Genomic DNA, 16648 nt, shown 5'->3' on the forward strand with positions numbered 1-16648 from the left:
TGAGAGAAAGACAATTATCATATGATCTCTCTGATATGAGGAATTTGAGAGGCAGGGCAGGGGGTCATGGGAGGTAGGGAGGGAAAAAAATGAAACAAGATGGGACCAGGGAGGGAGACAAACCATAAAAGACTCTTAACCTCAGGGAACTGAGGGTTGCTGGGCGAATGGGGAGCAGGGATAGGGTAGCTGGGTGATGAATACTGGGGCGGTATGTGCTATGGTGAGTGCTGTGAATTGTGTAAGACTGATGTTTCACAGACATGTACCCATGGAGCTAATAATACACTATGTGTTGATAAAATAAATAAATAAATAAATAGGAAAAAGGGAAAGAAAAAGGAAATGCAGTTCTGAGAATCTGCTCTCGGTCAACCTATGCTGTCTCTCCTTTATTGTTTACATACATAAAATGTTGTGCCTTTAACAACTATGATGTGTCTCGTGCAGGAGCAATAAACTCAAGTTTATAATTTCTAGAACCTTCCTCTCCTCTTTGAGTAATCCTGGAGGATGGAAGTGTTGCTAGAATACTGTTCAGATTTTTTCTAAGAACATTAATGATCTCCTCTGCTTTCAGTCAGAGACCGCATGACAGAAACTGCTAGGGCCCCAGCAGGCAACAGAAATGGATGAAGTGGATGGAACTGGTCACGCCAGAGGCAAAAAAAAACAAACAAACAAAAAACAAAACAAAAAAAAACCCTACTAAGCCCAGACTGAAGGGGCCATCATTATTCAGCTCCTGCCAAAATGTTGCCACACAGGAGGAAGACAGTGTTCTGGAGCTTCTGATTTTTCAAGAGAAGTTGAAATTCAAAATGTATTCAAATGTGAAATCTCCTTCAAGTGTTGATAATGACCTCACGTTGGGCCAAAGCATTTCAATGGGTAGGATTTAGTACCCAGGGATCATCTTCATGGCTCGCTTGAAGCTCAGAAGTCTATGCAGGTGTCCTTTTAAAATAGGGGTGCCCTAAAAAGTCAAATGTGGGGTTTCAATTGGCTCTGAAAATATTTTTTTAAATCTCTTTCCAACCTACAATAGTATCCTCTTTACCCTGAAGCACAAAACCAGGTGATTACAAAACCTACAAGGAAGAAGAAAAGAATGCTACTGCCATTCCCAATGAGGGAGCTTCACACATTCATTGTTCTCACTATAAATGCAATGCTACAAAAGCTTAGATTTTTTTTTTTTTTTCCTCTTCCCCTTTTTGCACAATAGCACCAACAGCATATTCCTCCTTGGGTATGTGACTTTTCTCCATCCTTCACACTGTGAAAAATCTAAGCTGACTCTTCAAGCCCCGTCCCTCATCCTTGCTATCCCAGCTGAGACACAGATGGCAAACGATCCCAATGTGCAAAATTGTTCAAAGGCCATTTGTCACAACTTCGTGTTCCTTGAGTCCTTTTTCCTTGTGGAATTCCAGGCTAAGGCATCTTGCTTACCTTTTCTCAGCATTTTTGAATTGTTTTCTTGGTGGACTGGGATCCACCATACCCAAGCCACTTTTCCTTTCATTATTTCCTAGTATTTTAAAAAATTTACAAAAGCTAGAATATCAGTGCCTAATTACTGGGGTTTATCTACTTAAGTCATATTCCATCAGCAATAAACAATGAGCACCTAACTGTTAAGTGCCCGATGCTACATGACGGAGGTACAGATGCTCTCTACAGCCTCTGCAGGGAGTGCTGCATCCATACTAGAACAATTTCCCAACATGCAACCATAATATTCTACCTGGCACTCAAATGCAAAACAGACTGGGCAGATGGCGTTTCAGGTCACTCCCATCAGCATTCAGCATTGAGAGGCACCTAAATATATAGCTAGAATCCAGCGTTTGGTTAAAAATACCTAGCTTCCCTAGTTCACGGAAACCACTTGAGAAGCACAGAGATCATCAGTTCCATTTCTATGCCTTTGTTTAGTTCAGGACAAAGTAGTTAAAAGATACTAGAGAAGGAAACCGAGGCCAGGCATCTCTTACGTTTATTGGAGAATTCTTAGTTTGGGAGAGGAAAGATCACAGACAAACAACTCATAAAAGATAAAAGAACAATTAATTGCAAATGATTACAAAGGTAATTTCTGAAATGTTTATTTTGAGCCACTGCAAAAACAAAAGTATAGTGCATCCTGGAGTTTGTATTTTGGTAAATGAACATATCAAAGGACAGAAAAGCCAAAAAAAGTTACTGTGTATCATAATGTAGTAATTCTGCACAAATAAACAGCTGCAATTACTCAAAGCTGCTTTGGCTATATATATATATATATATATATATATATATATATATATATATAAAAAACAAGAATGTGAAATTACTTTAAACACTGCACAAGTAACCAAAGTTAGCAAATCGCAAATCCAGTAATATTAAAACCTGGTATTAAATAGTATTCAGACATTACAACAAAAACAAAACAATGAACTTCTAGAGCTATAGTTCTACCCATGTGAAAGGAATGTACATGGATGGTAAAAAATAATAATAATAATAATAATAAATAAATAAAGTGACAAGAGTGACCAACACTGCACCTGCATCTTCAGAGCAGAGATACAGTAAGTGAGTAAATGCAAGTCGGGTCTTTTGCTAAAAATGGGAAAAAAATGCATTCCACTTTAGTATAATCACAGAATTCCCACTGAAGCTCTAACTGTCTTATGCTGGTGACAGATGGGCAGGGTTTTAAATGGAAATGTATTTTTCCTATACCCTGAGTGGGGATGCGTATATTTTTTAAACTGTGGAAAGTTTCTTTTGAGAAATACAGAATTTAAAGCAACATACTGATGGGAAATTGATAGTTAACCATGAAAGAATATTATTAGCTAAATAATTAACTAAGAAGACATCTTGAGTCTGGACTCCAATGATGAGTCAGGGTTAAGATTTGCATTTAGGAAATGTGCACTGATGTCAAAGCCATGTGGATAAATGATCTTTCACTTTATACATGGTACATTTAATAGATAATTAAAGTCTCCTACCAGCAACACAAAACCCTTATTTAAGCAAAATGGAAGTATTATGAATTGAATTAACTCACATCAAATATCTGAAAGGGTAAGTGGAACATTTTTCAAAGTATAAAGATGTTATCACACGTATTCACTGAGTGAATACTCTTAAAGGTTTTATTACTCCATTAAATTCTATCAACCATCCCAATAGAGATTTTAATTTTCATCTGTGATTTATAAATGAATCATTCATTTTGTATAAATCAGGAAATATTTTCAAAATCAACATTAATAATCTCCAAAATATAATATAATATAATATAAATGTATTTAAACTTGGCTTGGGAAAAGAAGAATAAAAAAAACCCTTATCAGAGGCCTCATTCACTTTCTTTCCCAAGATACTTCAAAGGTTCTGAAATTGGTAAACAGAGAATTCAACTCAATGCATAACACATCACAATATGGTAATTTCATAAGGGCTAAAATGCACAGAACGGCAAGATTACAATGTTATAATATAAATATGTCAAGGAGATTTGTAATAAAATGAGACGGGGGTGGGGGAGGGTGGTCCTCTCAACAAACCAAGCAACCAAACAGACATAAGATGTCTTTGGAATAATCACAAAGTGCCTCTGAAGAAAGTAAGTTTAAACTGTCCTTGATTAAGATACTTCTCTCCATATAAGGAGCTTTACTCACGCTTCTTTTCACATGTGCCAATACTTAATATTTTCCTCTACCCCCCTAAACTGATACAAGGGTAGAGTTCCATTAGAATTCTCACACACATGCTAACACCTAAATACTGGTCTGTCATTACATTGTGGCTACATAAAGGAACTCTGAGTCCCGCACAGCTCCAGGTAAATGCGGAGAAAACAAGGATAGGAGGAAAATCTTACTTCAAAATGATTATTACCATAAGAGATAGAAACAAAACATTTTCAAGCACAGAAAGTTTTACAAAATGAATATATTTTCACTTTAGTTTAAAAGAAATTCAGAACTCAATTTGTTGTTAATCAAATCCATACATGTATCGAAGTTACTAAACACAACTTGATAGTTATATACTTGTGAAAATTTAATCTAAACTTAATAATCCATGTTCTAATCAAAAACCCAGTTCCTAGCGTGTACAAACCCAGTCCAGTGCTGCTGCATCTCAAGTTCTGAGAAGCTAAAGACAGAAACCATTCTGGCTATATTTAGTGAATTATATATCAATAGATATATATTGATATATATATCAATATATCTATTGATCTCCTGCATTTTTCCACCTTAAAAAATACTTGAAGAAACTTTGGGAAAATTTATGTTTAAGGCTTGCTCTATTTCTTTATTTTAAATTGAGAAAAACCAAAGTTTATGCTAAAACCTTAAACTATTTATGTACTTTTGGCATTTTTCCTAAAAGGCAAATTTTACTCTCTCTTTATAAAATACATTTCTCTACCATAATGATTAATTCAAATTGATGTAAGAGCCTTATTCCTTGCCCCTAGCTGGATGCTAGGTCTTCTACACTTTGTGCAGCTTCCAGAACAGTCAGTGCTCAGGAAAAAAGAAAATGTAATGGAGCAAAACCAAAGTCCCCAACAAAAAGTGACTTTACTCTAGATTTATGCTAATGGAAGAACCAAAAATTCATACGGACATACCCTCACATGAAAAACCAAGACAGAGTCTTGGTCCTCTATTCAAGTCAACTTGTGGTTTCTAAAGACAAAGCAGTAGAAAACATGGAGCCCAAAAAACTCATGTCAGGCGACTTTACAAAATAGAGCAGATACCATTTTATTGGGGGGAAAAGGAGAGCTGAAAATCCCTGTTTTCTAGAAAAAACTTATCCTTGTTAAGCAGAGAGTTTTGTGTGTGTGTTTTTTTTCCTTCAAAAATCTGACAATGAAAATCATTACTGGGCTTCTTTAAATGTATTTCCGTATTAATATTAATTTTTAAAATTTAAAGTTTTGCACCTTTTCTTTTTTTCATTTATAGGATAAATTAGGGACCCAAAATAGTCAAAAAAGAAATAAAAATTCTTACTGCACAATCTTTATAGACATTTTATTTTAAAGCACCTTTTAGACGTCAACAGTGGGTTTCTAACCAAGAAAACAGTAAAATAAAAAAGGGCACAAAAACCCACTAGGCAAGGTTAAAGTACTCCCTTACACACACATACACACACACAAATTTCATGCCAGATGGATTGGCAACATTAGCAAATAATGTCATTTGCTGAAAGGCTGGGGAAACTATCATTGATGATATTTATAGAAACCTAAAATACTAATATGTTTCTAGGAAATTAAATATTTGGGGGGATTCAAAAAGCTACTGATAGCTGAGCTATGAAAATAAAATTGACTTCTAAATATAAGAGAGAAATTCTATGGGAGGGGGGGACCCATTGACCTCAAAGCTCTTTTGTCAGGTTAGTTCTCAACAGAATAGCATGTTTTGCAAAGGAGCAGAATGAGAAGTCTGTCCCTGGAGCCTCCCCTCAGCCACCTCAGTGTGGTCTGTAGCAGCACTATTTGAATACAAAAAAGAATGCTGTCAGTCAATGTTCCTGAAAACCTCAGGGTCACACCTTCCTTCATTCAAATCAATGTTCTTAGGGTCTTAACACACTACACAGGTGTAGAGAATAGTGATGAAGGTAATATCTGACAAAGATTACAAAAGTATGAACTATATACAACGTGGGATAGCTGAGTGTGCAGAAAAAGCTCTATTTCCCTCCCAGTTCACTATCAGTGTTCATATTCAAAGTTTACCCTCTGCATCTGTCACTGCTTCTTCCTCTCCCCAGAAGGTAGACTGTACCAGCTGCAGGGCTGTACTACGCGTTTTCCAAGAGCCAGTCAAACAGGGACTGGCAGCTCTCCTGGGCGCCAGGCTTCTCCCGCACTTCGTAGTACCGCAACACGGCCTGCAGAACGTCCCCCACCTTCCATCCCTTCTCTTGTAATCGTCGGGAGAGCTGGGGAGAAGGAAAGGCATGTCCCACGTTAACCAAAAACAATCTCCTGACAACAAAGTTCCATGCTTATTTTTAATATCAGAGAACTGTAATTCTCTCGTTGTCTGCAGTAAAATATTCTTTCCCAGTTGTATAACAAGGTCTTCCCTAAATTACCATCCCTCTGAGCAAATTAAGCCTTTTTCCTTCCTGCCCCTAACAAATAAAGCTCCTCCAGAGAATGACCCTTGGAATTGTTGAAAACAGAACTGCACAAACCTACCCCACCTGAGAGTCTGTGTGGGAGTAGAGCCTCCATTTCTGCACAAAATTCTTGACCTAAATCCATCTGTCACACCCTCAATTAGGAACATCAAATAATAAAGATAATGTCCATCTTGACAGAAGGATGTGGATTTTTCCTTCCACTATATGCAATGTGGCTTTTTTCTGAAATACACACTCTGGCCTCAATTGGAAATACAGCTAAGTTAAGAAATGTTGATGTTTCAACAAAAACTCACCAAAAGAGTAAATAAATATTGTGGTGATCATTTCACAATATATACAATTATCAAATCGTGTTGTATACCTGAAACTAATATAATGTTATTATTTCAGTAACAACTCAATTTTAAAAAAAAGTAAATAAACAACGGTTTAAATAAGCTCCATTGTCACCAGAATCAGAACATTCTTCATTTTTTTTCTATTTAGTTCTATAAAAACTACTTTAATTTTGTAATATAAATATGCTTAGTCTTGTTAAATACAGCCTTAAAGAGATACAACTCACAGACCATACAATTCATCCATCTGAAGTGTCCTTAGTCAATGGTTTTTAGTAATAGTCACTGACCTGAAGGCAACCATCACTATCATCACTGTTAGAGCATATTTGCCACGCCAAAAGGAAAGCTCTACCTGTTAGTAAACACTCCCCATTTTCCCAAACCCCTCAACTCTAGGCAATTACTAATCTACTACAGTCTCTAGAGGTTTGCCCATTTGGGCCATTTCATATAAATGTCAACATAAAACGTATGGTCTCTGGTGACATTTCTTTCTCCTAATGTGACTTCAAGATTCCTCCACGGTGTAGCACGTATGCACTTCCTTCCTTTTCAGTGACTAATAGTACTCCACTGCAAAGATAAAACCACATTCTATGTATCCAATCTAGGATGTTTCTACTTCTGGCCTACTATGAGGAATGTTGCTGTGGACATAACGTTTTCATTGCTCTTGGGTATATACCTAGGAGTGGAATTGCTAGCTTACATGATAATGCTAGGTTTAACTGGTTGAGGAATTTCCAAAATGTTTTCCTGTTTTACTTGGGGATGTGGATCTCCAGTGGTGGCACCAAGCACCATTATGCTCATGTTCACCTCTGAGCTCTTGCTTAGCCCTCAGTTTATTCAAGACTAAATGATGAAAACGTCAGCCTCCCTCCAGTGAGTGCTAACACCTTTCCTACCACCTCCTTCTCTTTGACAGTTCATTTCTTGAGGATCACTTTCTCTTATTTTCTCCTTTTGCCCCCAAACAGAAACATAAGCCAGAAAAATCCAAAAAGTCCAAGGAAATACAAACAACAAATTCCGAAAAAGAAGTTATTTTTACTGAATATCTTTTTCACATACTTCTTTCAACAATATCTTTGAAACTCTGAACCAGGAATCAAGAAACTGGACTATTCCTTTTCTGTTATAGATAAATTTATACTGGTTATTCATTGAACTATTTTATGTCTTATAATAAAATTAATCAAAATTCTGATAAGGAAGATTCTGGGACAAAAACCTTAAGACTATAAAATGCAAATCTTTTTTTTTTAAGACTTTATTTATTTATTTGAGAGAGAAAGAGTGTGAGAGTAGTGAGGGTCGGAGAGAGAAGCACACTCCCTGCTGAGCAGGGAGCCCCATGTGGGACTCGATCCCGGAACTCCAGGATCATGACCTAAGCTGAAAGCAGTTGCTTAACCAATTGAGCCACCCAGGCGCCCCTATAAAATACAAACCTTGACCAATATAAGGTGCTTGGCACACAGTTAAGTTCTCAATAAAAACACCCTATTAATGCATTGAATCTGAATGTTCTATTGTTAGAATCCTACAAAATATTCAAAGTGGTCCATGGTCCCTTATAAGATGCTCAAAGCCTCACTGGCTTTTGAGTATGCTAGTTTCTCCCATTGATAAGACTGGATTAACACAGTAAGAGGCATACTAATTACCAGGCATAATTATGAATCAAGTTTTAAAAAGATTAACTTAATCCTTTCATAGGCACACATGCCTAGTCATCGCATCTAACTCTGAGTACTTGGAATGTGCCAGGCACTAGATCAAGCTTTTTTTTTTTACAGTATTATGTTTACTCCTCACAAACCTTTGAACTGCTCTATTCATTTTCACAGTGCAGATGAGGAAACTGACTAGCGAGCCCACCCAAGCTTAGACTACTAGAGTGGCGGAGTTGACGTCCGGACCAACTATGAGACTTTACCGCATAAGCACTTACCCACTCTGCTATCAAGGTGCATCTTACTAGATCAACCATGTGACACAGAACATCATATATGGTTAAACATGTCCTTACAACCACCCCATAAGGCAGGTACTTACTTGTATGAATTCCTTCTTTGCAGAGTCATGAAGGTAAAGTTCTGCCACTTCGGCCTCAGAAGCAACGAGCCACTGAAGAATAACCCTCAGCTGGGGGTCTACTGCACACGGCTCCATGTCGATATTTGTAATGAGCAGGATCTTTCTGTCTTGCCCCAAACCTAATATTTACATTTAAACAATATACAGTGAAACTCATCAGCTGAACTCTCAATACTCTGGTTTCTAAGGATAGAGAAATATTTTCCATTTCTTAAGATTCCAATCAAAGCTGGGGGGAAAAAATCTGTCTTTTCTTATCCACACCTTAACATCAACTGAAACATTTATTTGAAAGGGCACCATAACTCTACAACACAGGAATAACATTGATCATCTAACAAGAGCACAAATACAAAACTCTATTTTGAGGCACTGAATATCAAGTACTATAAATGCATAATTTGTGTCAAATACAGTCCACAGGTAAAGAAAGAGAAAACAAAACTGTAAGGCTATGATTACAATCGAAATATAAATCTCATATAAAAATCTCAAATAAATAAATACATTAAATGGACTTGAAGCTTCTTGAACTAAGAGAAGTAACAGATTCCACAAACATTGTAAAGGCATATTACATCATAAGTATTGTTCTAAGCTCTTCCTATATACAAACTCCTAGAACCCTCACACCCATCCTGTGAAGCCAGAACTACCATCATCTCCGTGTCACAGGTGAGGGACGTGAGGCAGAGAGAGATCCAGAGTCTAACAATGGGGAAATGGCTGAGCCAGGTAATGAACACATGGTCTGGCTCCACGCTCTTAATCACTTCATTCTTGATGCAAGAGAAGGGTAAAAATGTCACATGCAGCTACCCACCACCCAAAAGCCAGACCGGGGAATTTTCTGGTATACCGCTTTATAAATAAGATACTGCTCTCGAGTTTCATTTCTTTTTTTATGAACATTCTGTTCTCAACATAAAGAAGGATGAATCCCTGTTGACTATAAAACTAATGATGTGGACCGATATCATGTGTTTAACATTCCTGCTTAATAATGGCTGAGCAAAAGGCAGAGCTGAAACAAGGAAGAACAAGAGGTGAGCAGCCGGACCGCTGGCAGACATCATGCCAATTTGTACCAGTCATGGAAATTTGTTGGCCAATGTCTCTGATTCTTTTTTTACAATTTGCAGGGCATTCTAGACCACTACTAATCATTTTTAGGATCTGTGTTGGTCCCTAATTTTTTCGCTTAGAAAGCAGATCCACGTCATTCTCTTCAGATTAATGTACTGCCTTCTCCCCCCTCACCCCCCACTGACTCTCAATCAAAAATGGGTCTGGTGCACTATGAAACCAAACATGGTCTCTGGGCCATCTTGTAAATCCTGCAGCGGTCACAGGGTTGGAAGCCAAGTCACCCGAGACTTCTCTGAATTACTGGGTTTCTCAGTTCAGGGGACTCCTGGCTGCCTGGCCTAGGAGAGGTCACTCAACACCAGGGAAAAGGCAAGTGGCTGACCTCCTGCAACTGAAAATACAATGAAATGAGGTTTATTGCCTTAGGATTTCCATCTCTCTGAATCTTTCCATAAACTTCTTATCAATCTCTCCTACTTTACCAATTCCTAATTTAACAAATTTCAAAGCTGGCCTATTTTCTATATAACAAGAGATGACTATGATCTCGAAAGTGGGGAAGTGACATGTATCTCCATACAGTTCATCTGATTTCTATCTACTCACAAAAGAAATCCTAAAGAGTCTGCTAGTGCCAAAAATAAATTTTAAAATCAATTCATATTTATATAAACTTTTATTTTCTTTTCTCTTAATTGTCCCTCAGTAAAGTCAGTTAAGTAATGACTAGTTCATTGGAGAAAATACTCACCACATGCATTTATACCATGTACAGACTTTGGAACAACTTTGCTCACAGGTATTATTTGGAAAAGGGACACAACTTTCCTAGACAAAGTCAACACTCTTTTAGTCGACAAAAAGAAAACAAATATTACCTAGCTTATCTGTCACTCTAAGAATATTGCCCTACCCCTACTTCATATCTGATGACAAAAATCTACTTCTAGAAGTCCTATATGAAGAATGTTTACTTAAAAAAGAAAAAAAGAAAGTCTACTTAGCAGAAATATTGGAACTAAAAAATTATCACCTTAAGTCTGAGGATTTTAACTCAGAAACCAGTGCATGATTTCCCTAAATAAGAAAGGTATAATTGGCGATAAAACTCATCGGTCACTCAGGTGTTATAAAGTACATTTTGAGAAATTCATTTGGGCAATTTTCTGTTTGTCCACTTCAAAGAAATGATGGGGGAAAAAAAAGCACTAGCTCAAAAACAAAATCTCAAACAGTATGAATATTTTTAGATGCCACTCTATAGAAGTATATTATTGGTATTTACATAATAAAAAATAAGCCATCTAAATACAATGAAAATTCAGCTTCAATAGGGAAAATTTCTACATTCATGCAGACCTTCTAATATTTGAATTAAGGATTACAAAGCATGGTCCAGAACACTCTGACCAAAGGCATCTAGTATTTAAATATTTGGAATTATGTTCTTCAAAAGAAGAATTAAATATTTTCTTCAAATATGTATATTTATGAGTTTAGGAACAGAAATCAGAGAGGGAAGAACCAATTTTTAAGTATCTTTTAATTTTTTTACTTACTAATTTATATAAGATCAACATTAAACACTAATTTGAGAGGTTATAAGTTTGGAAGAAAAAACTAGAACACACGCCATAATTATAATAAATTATATCTTATAATGTAAGGGTTTTATGTTTAGAAAAAGATAATTATAGAGAGATTATCATAAATTTCCCTCTCAAATCACTGAATGATTCAGTCTTTACACCAATGGGCACTTCATTAGTTTAGCAATCAAATGGTACAAATAGTTCAACAAAAAACCTGCCGCTGGATTTACTAGTTCAACAATTTCCTGATTTGTAATGTGAATACCCTGATTGTAATAACCTGGAGCCTCAGTGATGAAAACGCACAAGGGGAAGACCCTTCTAGGAAACTGAACAAAAAAACATTCAAACACTTTGAAAAACAAACTGTCAATTACCTTCTCCATCATCCTCATGATCTTCGTCTTTATCATCTGGCCCATCACTTTTCGAATAAAGAGCAGAAGCAGTTAAAAAAAGAAAAGCTTTAATTAATAATGGTATTAAAACCAATTCTTAAAATGTGGAAAAGAATGAATGTTACAATATGATATATGATATTTAAAAAGGGAAGAGATGACAATAAAAAAAAGGAAGCTTTGCTTCTCACACCATTTCATGTTAAAATCTGAATTGTAAATGATGCCTAGACAGGTCATCAATAACCAAGAAGTTCTACCTTACCGTGATAGAGAACGCCAAGTAATTTCATGATAAAATTTATTTTCAAATAATTTAAAGCTAAAATATTCTACTAGTTTAATTTTGGATAACACAGCATGTGAATTATCATAGAATGCCATAAATAATTATTTATTAATTCCTCTACTGATGCCATGCACATATTTTTAATGCAGTAAAAATACATTTTCCTACTCTCCTTATATATGAAATAAAATTACATATAAAAACAACAACAAAAACCAGAAATCCTGTAGGAAGCAAGCTCTTTTTAATGAGATAATAATTGGTAGGATGAAAAATAGCAAGCAGAGCAATACATGCATAGATGGAACATATTTTGCAATTAGAGGTCAGTCTTGTCTCAGCATAATTGAAGTTTTGATTAGATGTAAATTATCGAGCAGAATCATGTCCAAACATAGAGGAGAAAAGCAGATTGATACATATTGGCACTGTAACCCACGTTCTTTTAAGAATATGACATCATGCATTAGTGTGAAAGACTCATCAGTTTTTAAGTTTCTGGACTGGACCAACCTGTCTGATGTTGGAAAGGATAAATTGTCCTCATACAAATCTCCTTCTAAACCAAGACTGCTCCAGCTACTGCTGTTACCATTACTGCCAGAAGAAGAAAAGAACAGAGCTGAACCAGAAAATGAATAGTAAAGAAGTCCTCGGTTTATCCTTGGAACAGCTTCTGTTGGTGATAAGTGGGAGGCTGGGAAGCTGCCCGGCAGAATGGGGCATCTGCAGAGGTAGAGAGACCGTCACTGCTACTGGCGGCTTCGGACATTTAGGAGTTTTCTTACTTGACCTCCATAGATCAGGAAAACTATTCTCAATTTATATTTATTTTACATATGAACACAACAGAATGACTTTTAGGACAGTAAATGAATGCGTGAAGTAAGAAGTTTCAATGATTAACATCTATGGCAAATCTTGGGATATCATTTGTAAAAAGGCAATATTCTTCAGTTTGGGTAAAATTTTTAAAAAGACCACAGGTTAACATTTCTCTCAGCTCTTTAGACAACGCAAACACTGATGGGTTTGGGAGTGGGAATGAAATGACAGGCAGCAAAACATAGTCCCAAATAGACTTTTTCTAACTACTTGGAGAAAAGATGTTTTATGATTTCAAAATACTCTTATTATGTCAATTACTTTCATTTCATACATTAGTAGGCGGCAAATAACATACATTTTCTTCAGAATATTGAGTAACCAAGGTTTAACATATCTGTCTGGTGGGCCAGTCACTAATGCCACACAGATACCTTCTTAAAGTACCGAATCAAAAGAAGAAAGCAACTATATTCTAAAACTGCGGCAAAGCAGGAAGAAACAAAAAGCGACTATGTTCGGAAACAAAACTAAACTTAAATTTTCAGACTATAACCTAAACATGCAATTTAAAATTCTAGTCATTAAAATAATTAGTAGGCACATTAGTTTGCAGTGATAAGCAGCTTATATTTCCCCCACATTAGGCTAGGCAATTATAAAAATTAATATGTACATAAACCAAAATTCTGGTTCTAAAAACTGAATTAACACAAAATCATCTTCTGTGCATCAGTAAATGTTGACAGGGTTACAAAAAAAGGATGATTATTTTAAAAGTTCTGGAGTTTCCAAGCAATTTCAATAATTTACATATCTGTATTTCCTCTGGCACTAGCAAGCTGTCACAAACTACACTTGGTTAGAAAAATTAAAACTGAGGAGTGACTTTTCAACCTACATTCCAACAAATATAGCTCTATTATAAAACCATGAAAACAGCCAGAGTTTTGCCTATATAGCCTGCTATCAGATGGATCAAAGATGGGAAAACATAGAAATACAGAATGGTCAGACAGCTGTGAGCCAAACAGAAAGGAAAAACCGAGGCTCTCAAACATTGCATTTATCTTTATTAACAGAACCCTTATTAATAAAATAATTTTCTAAGCAGAGAAAAATATTACAAAATTAAAATTCTAACCCATACGCTGACAACAATAATGATTCCTTTTAATTAATCATCAAAATCTATCAAGTTTAGGTGAAAATGCAAAGAAATAACGCCTAAAAAACGTGAAGACAAAAGATTCAAACTCCCTCCATTTAACCTCATCCCCCCCCACTTCCTTTTGTCCCTCAAAATGGGTCAGATTTCAAGTCCGTTATTTATAAAACGTCACCACTAACTAGGGTGCCCATATAATTCCTCATTTAGCCAGGACACTTTCGGAAATGAAAAAAGTCACCATTAATTACACCAGAGCAGCAGAAGTAAATCCGGACTGTTCCAGGCAAACTGGGAAGTACAATCATCCTCCTCATCCTCCATTAACCAGACATAAAATAACTTAATTTCTTCACTTACCAGTGTTCCTATTTTATTCTTTTTTTTTTTTTTCCTATTTCATTCTTGAACACTGCCTTGCTTCCATCATTTTCTTTTAAATCTTTTCCTATTTCCTATCTATCTATTCTTATCTGTGTATTTTCCACCTTTTTCTATTTCCTAGGTCTAGAGCAGGTGTACCTCAAGCCAGTGGGGGTCAAAGGCTAGGACTCTTTTTTTTTTTTTTTTAAGATTTTATATAAGTAGGCAGAGAGGCAGGCAGGGAGAGAGGGGGAAGTAAGCTCCCTGCTGAGCAGAGAGCCTGATGTAGGGTTCAATCCCAGGACTCTGAGATCATGACCTGAGCCGAAGGCAGAGGCTTAACCCACTGAGCCACCCAGGCATCCCAAGGGCTAAGACTCTTCATCATGGTTTTCAGTTACATGAAGACTACTATCGATTTTGACATATCTCGTAAATATTATCTCAAAAATTCTGTAAACCTGGTCTCATCTCTTACCTAATCTACTACATAACTTCTAAAAAATTCACAGACGGCTTGAAATACTTGAGACACGCATACACAGACCAAGTCTCTTTCAGATCAAATAACTATACACTCTTCATAAACACCTGTGAAACTCTGAAATTATTATTTCTTTTTTAACTGCTGCCCTCTACTAAACTTCTCACTTGGGAGTTAAAAACACATGAAGTGTCCAAACCACTGAAGTCCTTTATCTCTTATCTGATCTCTGTACCAGAAAATTACAGTTCCTACAGCAGATGTCATCAAAAGACAAAACATGTGCAGCCATGTATCTTACGTGTGGTTGCTGAAGCACCTGCATTAAAATCATCTGAGATTCTTGGGACCTCCAGTGACCTACTGAATCTTAATCTCTCTTAATCTTAATCCCTCTAGAAACTGTATGTTCAACAAGCATACCACCAACCTTGGATAAGCCCTACTCTTTTTCTTTGTGCTTGAACCTCCATAACCACATAGCATAATCATTCTTATTAATTACTGTGTTCAATTAGAACTACAGGTGTTTTTCTGACAAAATGCTGTGAAGCCAAGTTATTCCCCAACCTGAATTCAGTTAATTTTCTGAACCAAATGCATTTATCCATGTTAAACATGTTAAACATAATTCTTTTAGTCTCCGCCTGATTTGGTCTTTTTGAAACTTAGTTCTGTTAATGAGATGATCTTTTCATCTCTGTTTTAAGTCATTCACAATAAAGAGCACAGAAGCCCCTACTTATCTGCAGAGGATGCATTCCAAGGTCCACAGTGGATGCCTGGAAACCATGGATAGTACCGAAACCTACATATACTATGTTTTTCTCTTTACATACATACCTATGATGAAGTTTAATTTATAAATTAGGCACTAGTAAGAGGTTAACAATAAAAACTAATAATAAAAGAGCAATTATAACATTATACTGTAATACAAGTTATGTGAATGTGGTCGGTCTCTCTCAAAGTATCTTCTTGTATGTACTTACCATCCTTGTGATGATGTGAGATGATAAAATGCCTATATGATGAGATGAAGTGAGGGGAATGACACAGGCCCAGTGACATGGTACTGGGCAACAAGTGCCCTTCTGACAACACGTCAGAAGGAGGGTCATCTGCTTCTGGACCTCGACTGACCATGGGTAACTGAAACCACAGAAAGCAAAACCGCAGATGGGGCGGGCAGGGCAGGGGGATTACTTCTTCTCTGTTACTAATAAAATGCTAAAGAGGACAGAACCAAGGACACAGCCATCCAATCAAACAACATTTTCCACAGAGCTGTTCAACTGGCTACAGGCCCCTTAATGCCACCCACCATGAACCCTGGTTCACCCATTTTAACACCAGGATTTCCTAAACAGCAATGTCAACCCTTACTGAAATTCTAGAAACCTGTGTTTCTCCAAGACGAGAGAAGAATTTAAGTGTTAACATTCTATGGAAAGGGCCAAAAGATGTTTGTGATATCACCCCTACTTCCCACTACCAGTTTTAAAGACGGTCTTTGGACCCAGATTTTAAGATGTATTGATGGTTTACATATAGCATTTTAAGAAACTATGACAAAATAGATGTTTTATAAAACATTAATACATTAATACTACTAGTTAATCTAAACATCAGACAAAATGCTCTGAGATGATGTGCTCTAACAGGTGAAAACCCATTTTCTTACATCCTCCTCTTGGTAAGTCATTTCCAAGGGTTCTGTTCTACTGAAGCCTCACAGGGTCCTTTCCAGAGCCTGAAACTAAGAAGCCTTTCCTCTCCCTAGACTCAGCCCTGGATGGCATTT

At 36.5% G+C, this 16648-nt stretch overlaps 1 protein-coding gene and 1 long non-coding RNA gene across 9 annotated transcripts in view; one reads left to right on the forward strand and one right to left on the reverse strand.

Annotated features, from left to right (window-relative positions):
• LOC309849105 overlaps positions 1-16648 on the forward strand; it is a 278100-nt gene that overhangs the window by 198313 nt on the left and 63139 nt on the right. The gene's annotated exons all lie outside the window — the stretch shown is intronic.
• AKAP11 (A-kinase anchoring protein 11) overlaps positions 1986-16648 on the reverse strand; it is a 50182-nt gene continuing 35519 nt past the window's right edge. For 4 of the 8 annotated variants that reach the window (XM_082701345.1, XM_082701344.1, XM_082701343.1 and 1 more), the window contains 4 exons: positions 12518-12601; positions 11695-11741; positions 8595-8755; positions 1986-5982 (listed from right to left, as the gene is read on the reverse strand). In XM_082701345.1, coding sequence (XP_082557471.1) covers positions 5842-5982; positions 8595-8755; positions 11695-11741; positions 12518-12601 — 433 coding nt within the window. In that variant the 3' untranslated portion in view covers positions 1986-5841. The other 4 variants (XM_082701348.1, XM_082701349.1, XM_082701347.1 and 1 more) reach the window with 2 other exon arrangements.

Source organism: Mustela nivalis (assembly GCF_964662115.1).
Source record: "Mustela nivalis genome assembly, chromosome: 15".
Classification (NCBI taxonomy): Eukaryota; Metazoa; Chordata; class Mammalia; order Carnivora; family Mustelidae; genus Mustela; species Mustela nivalis.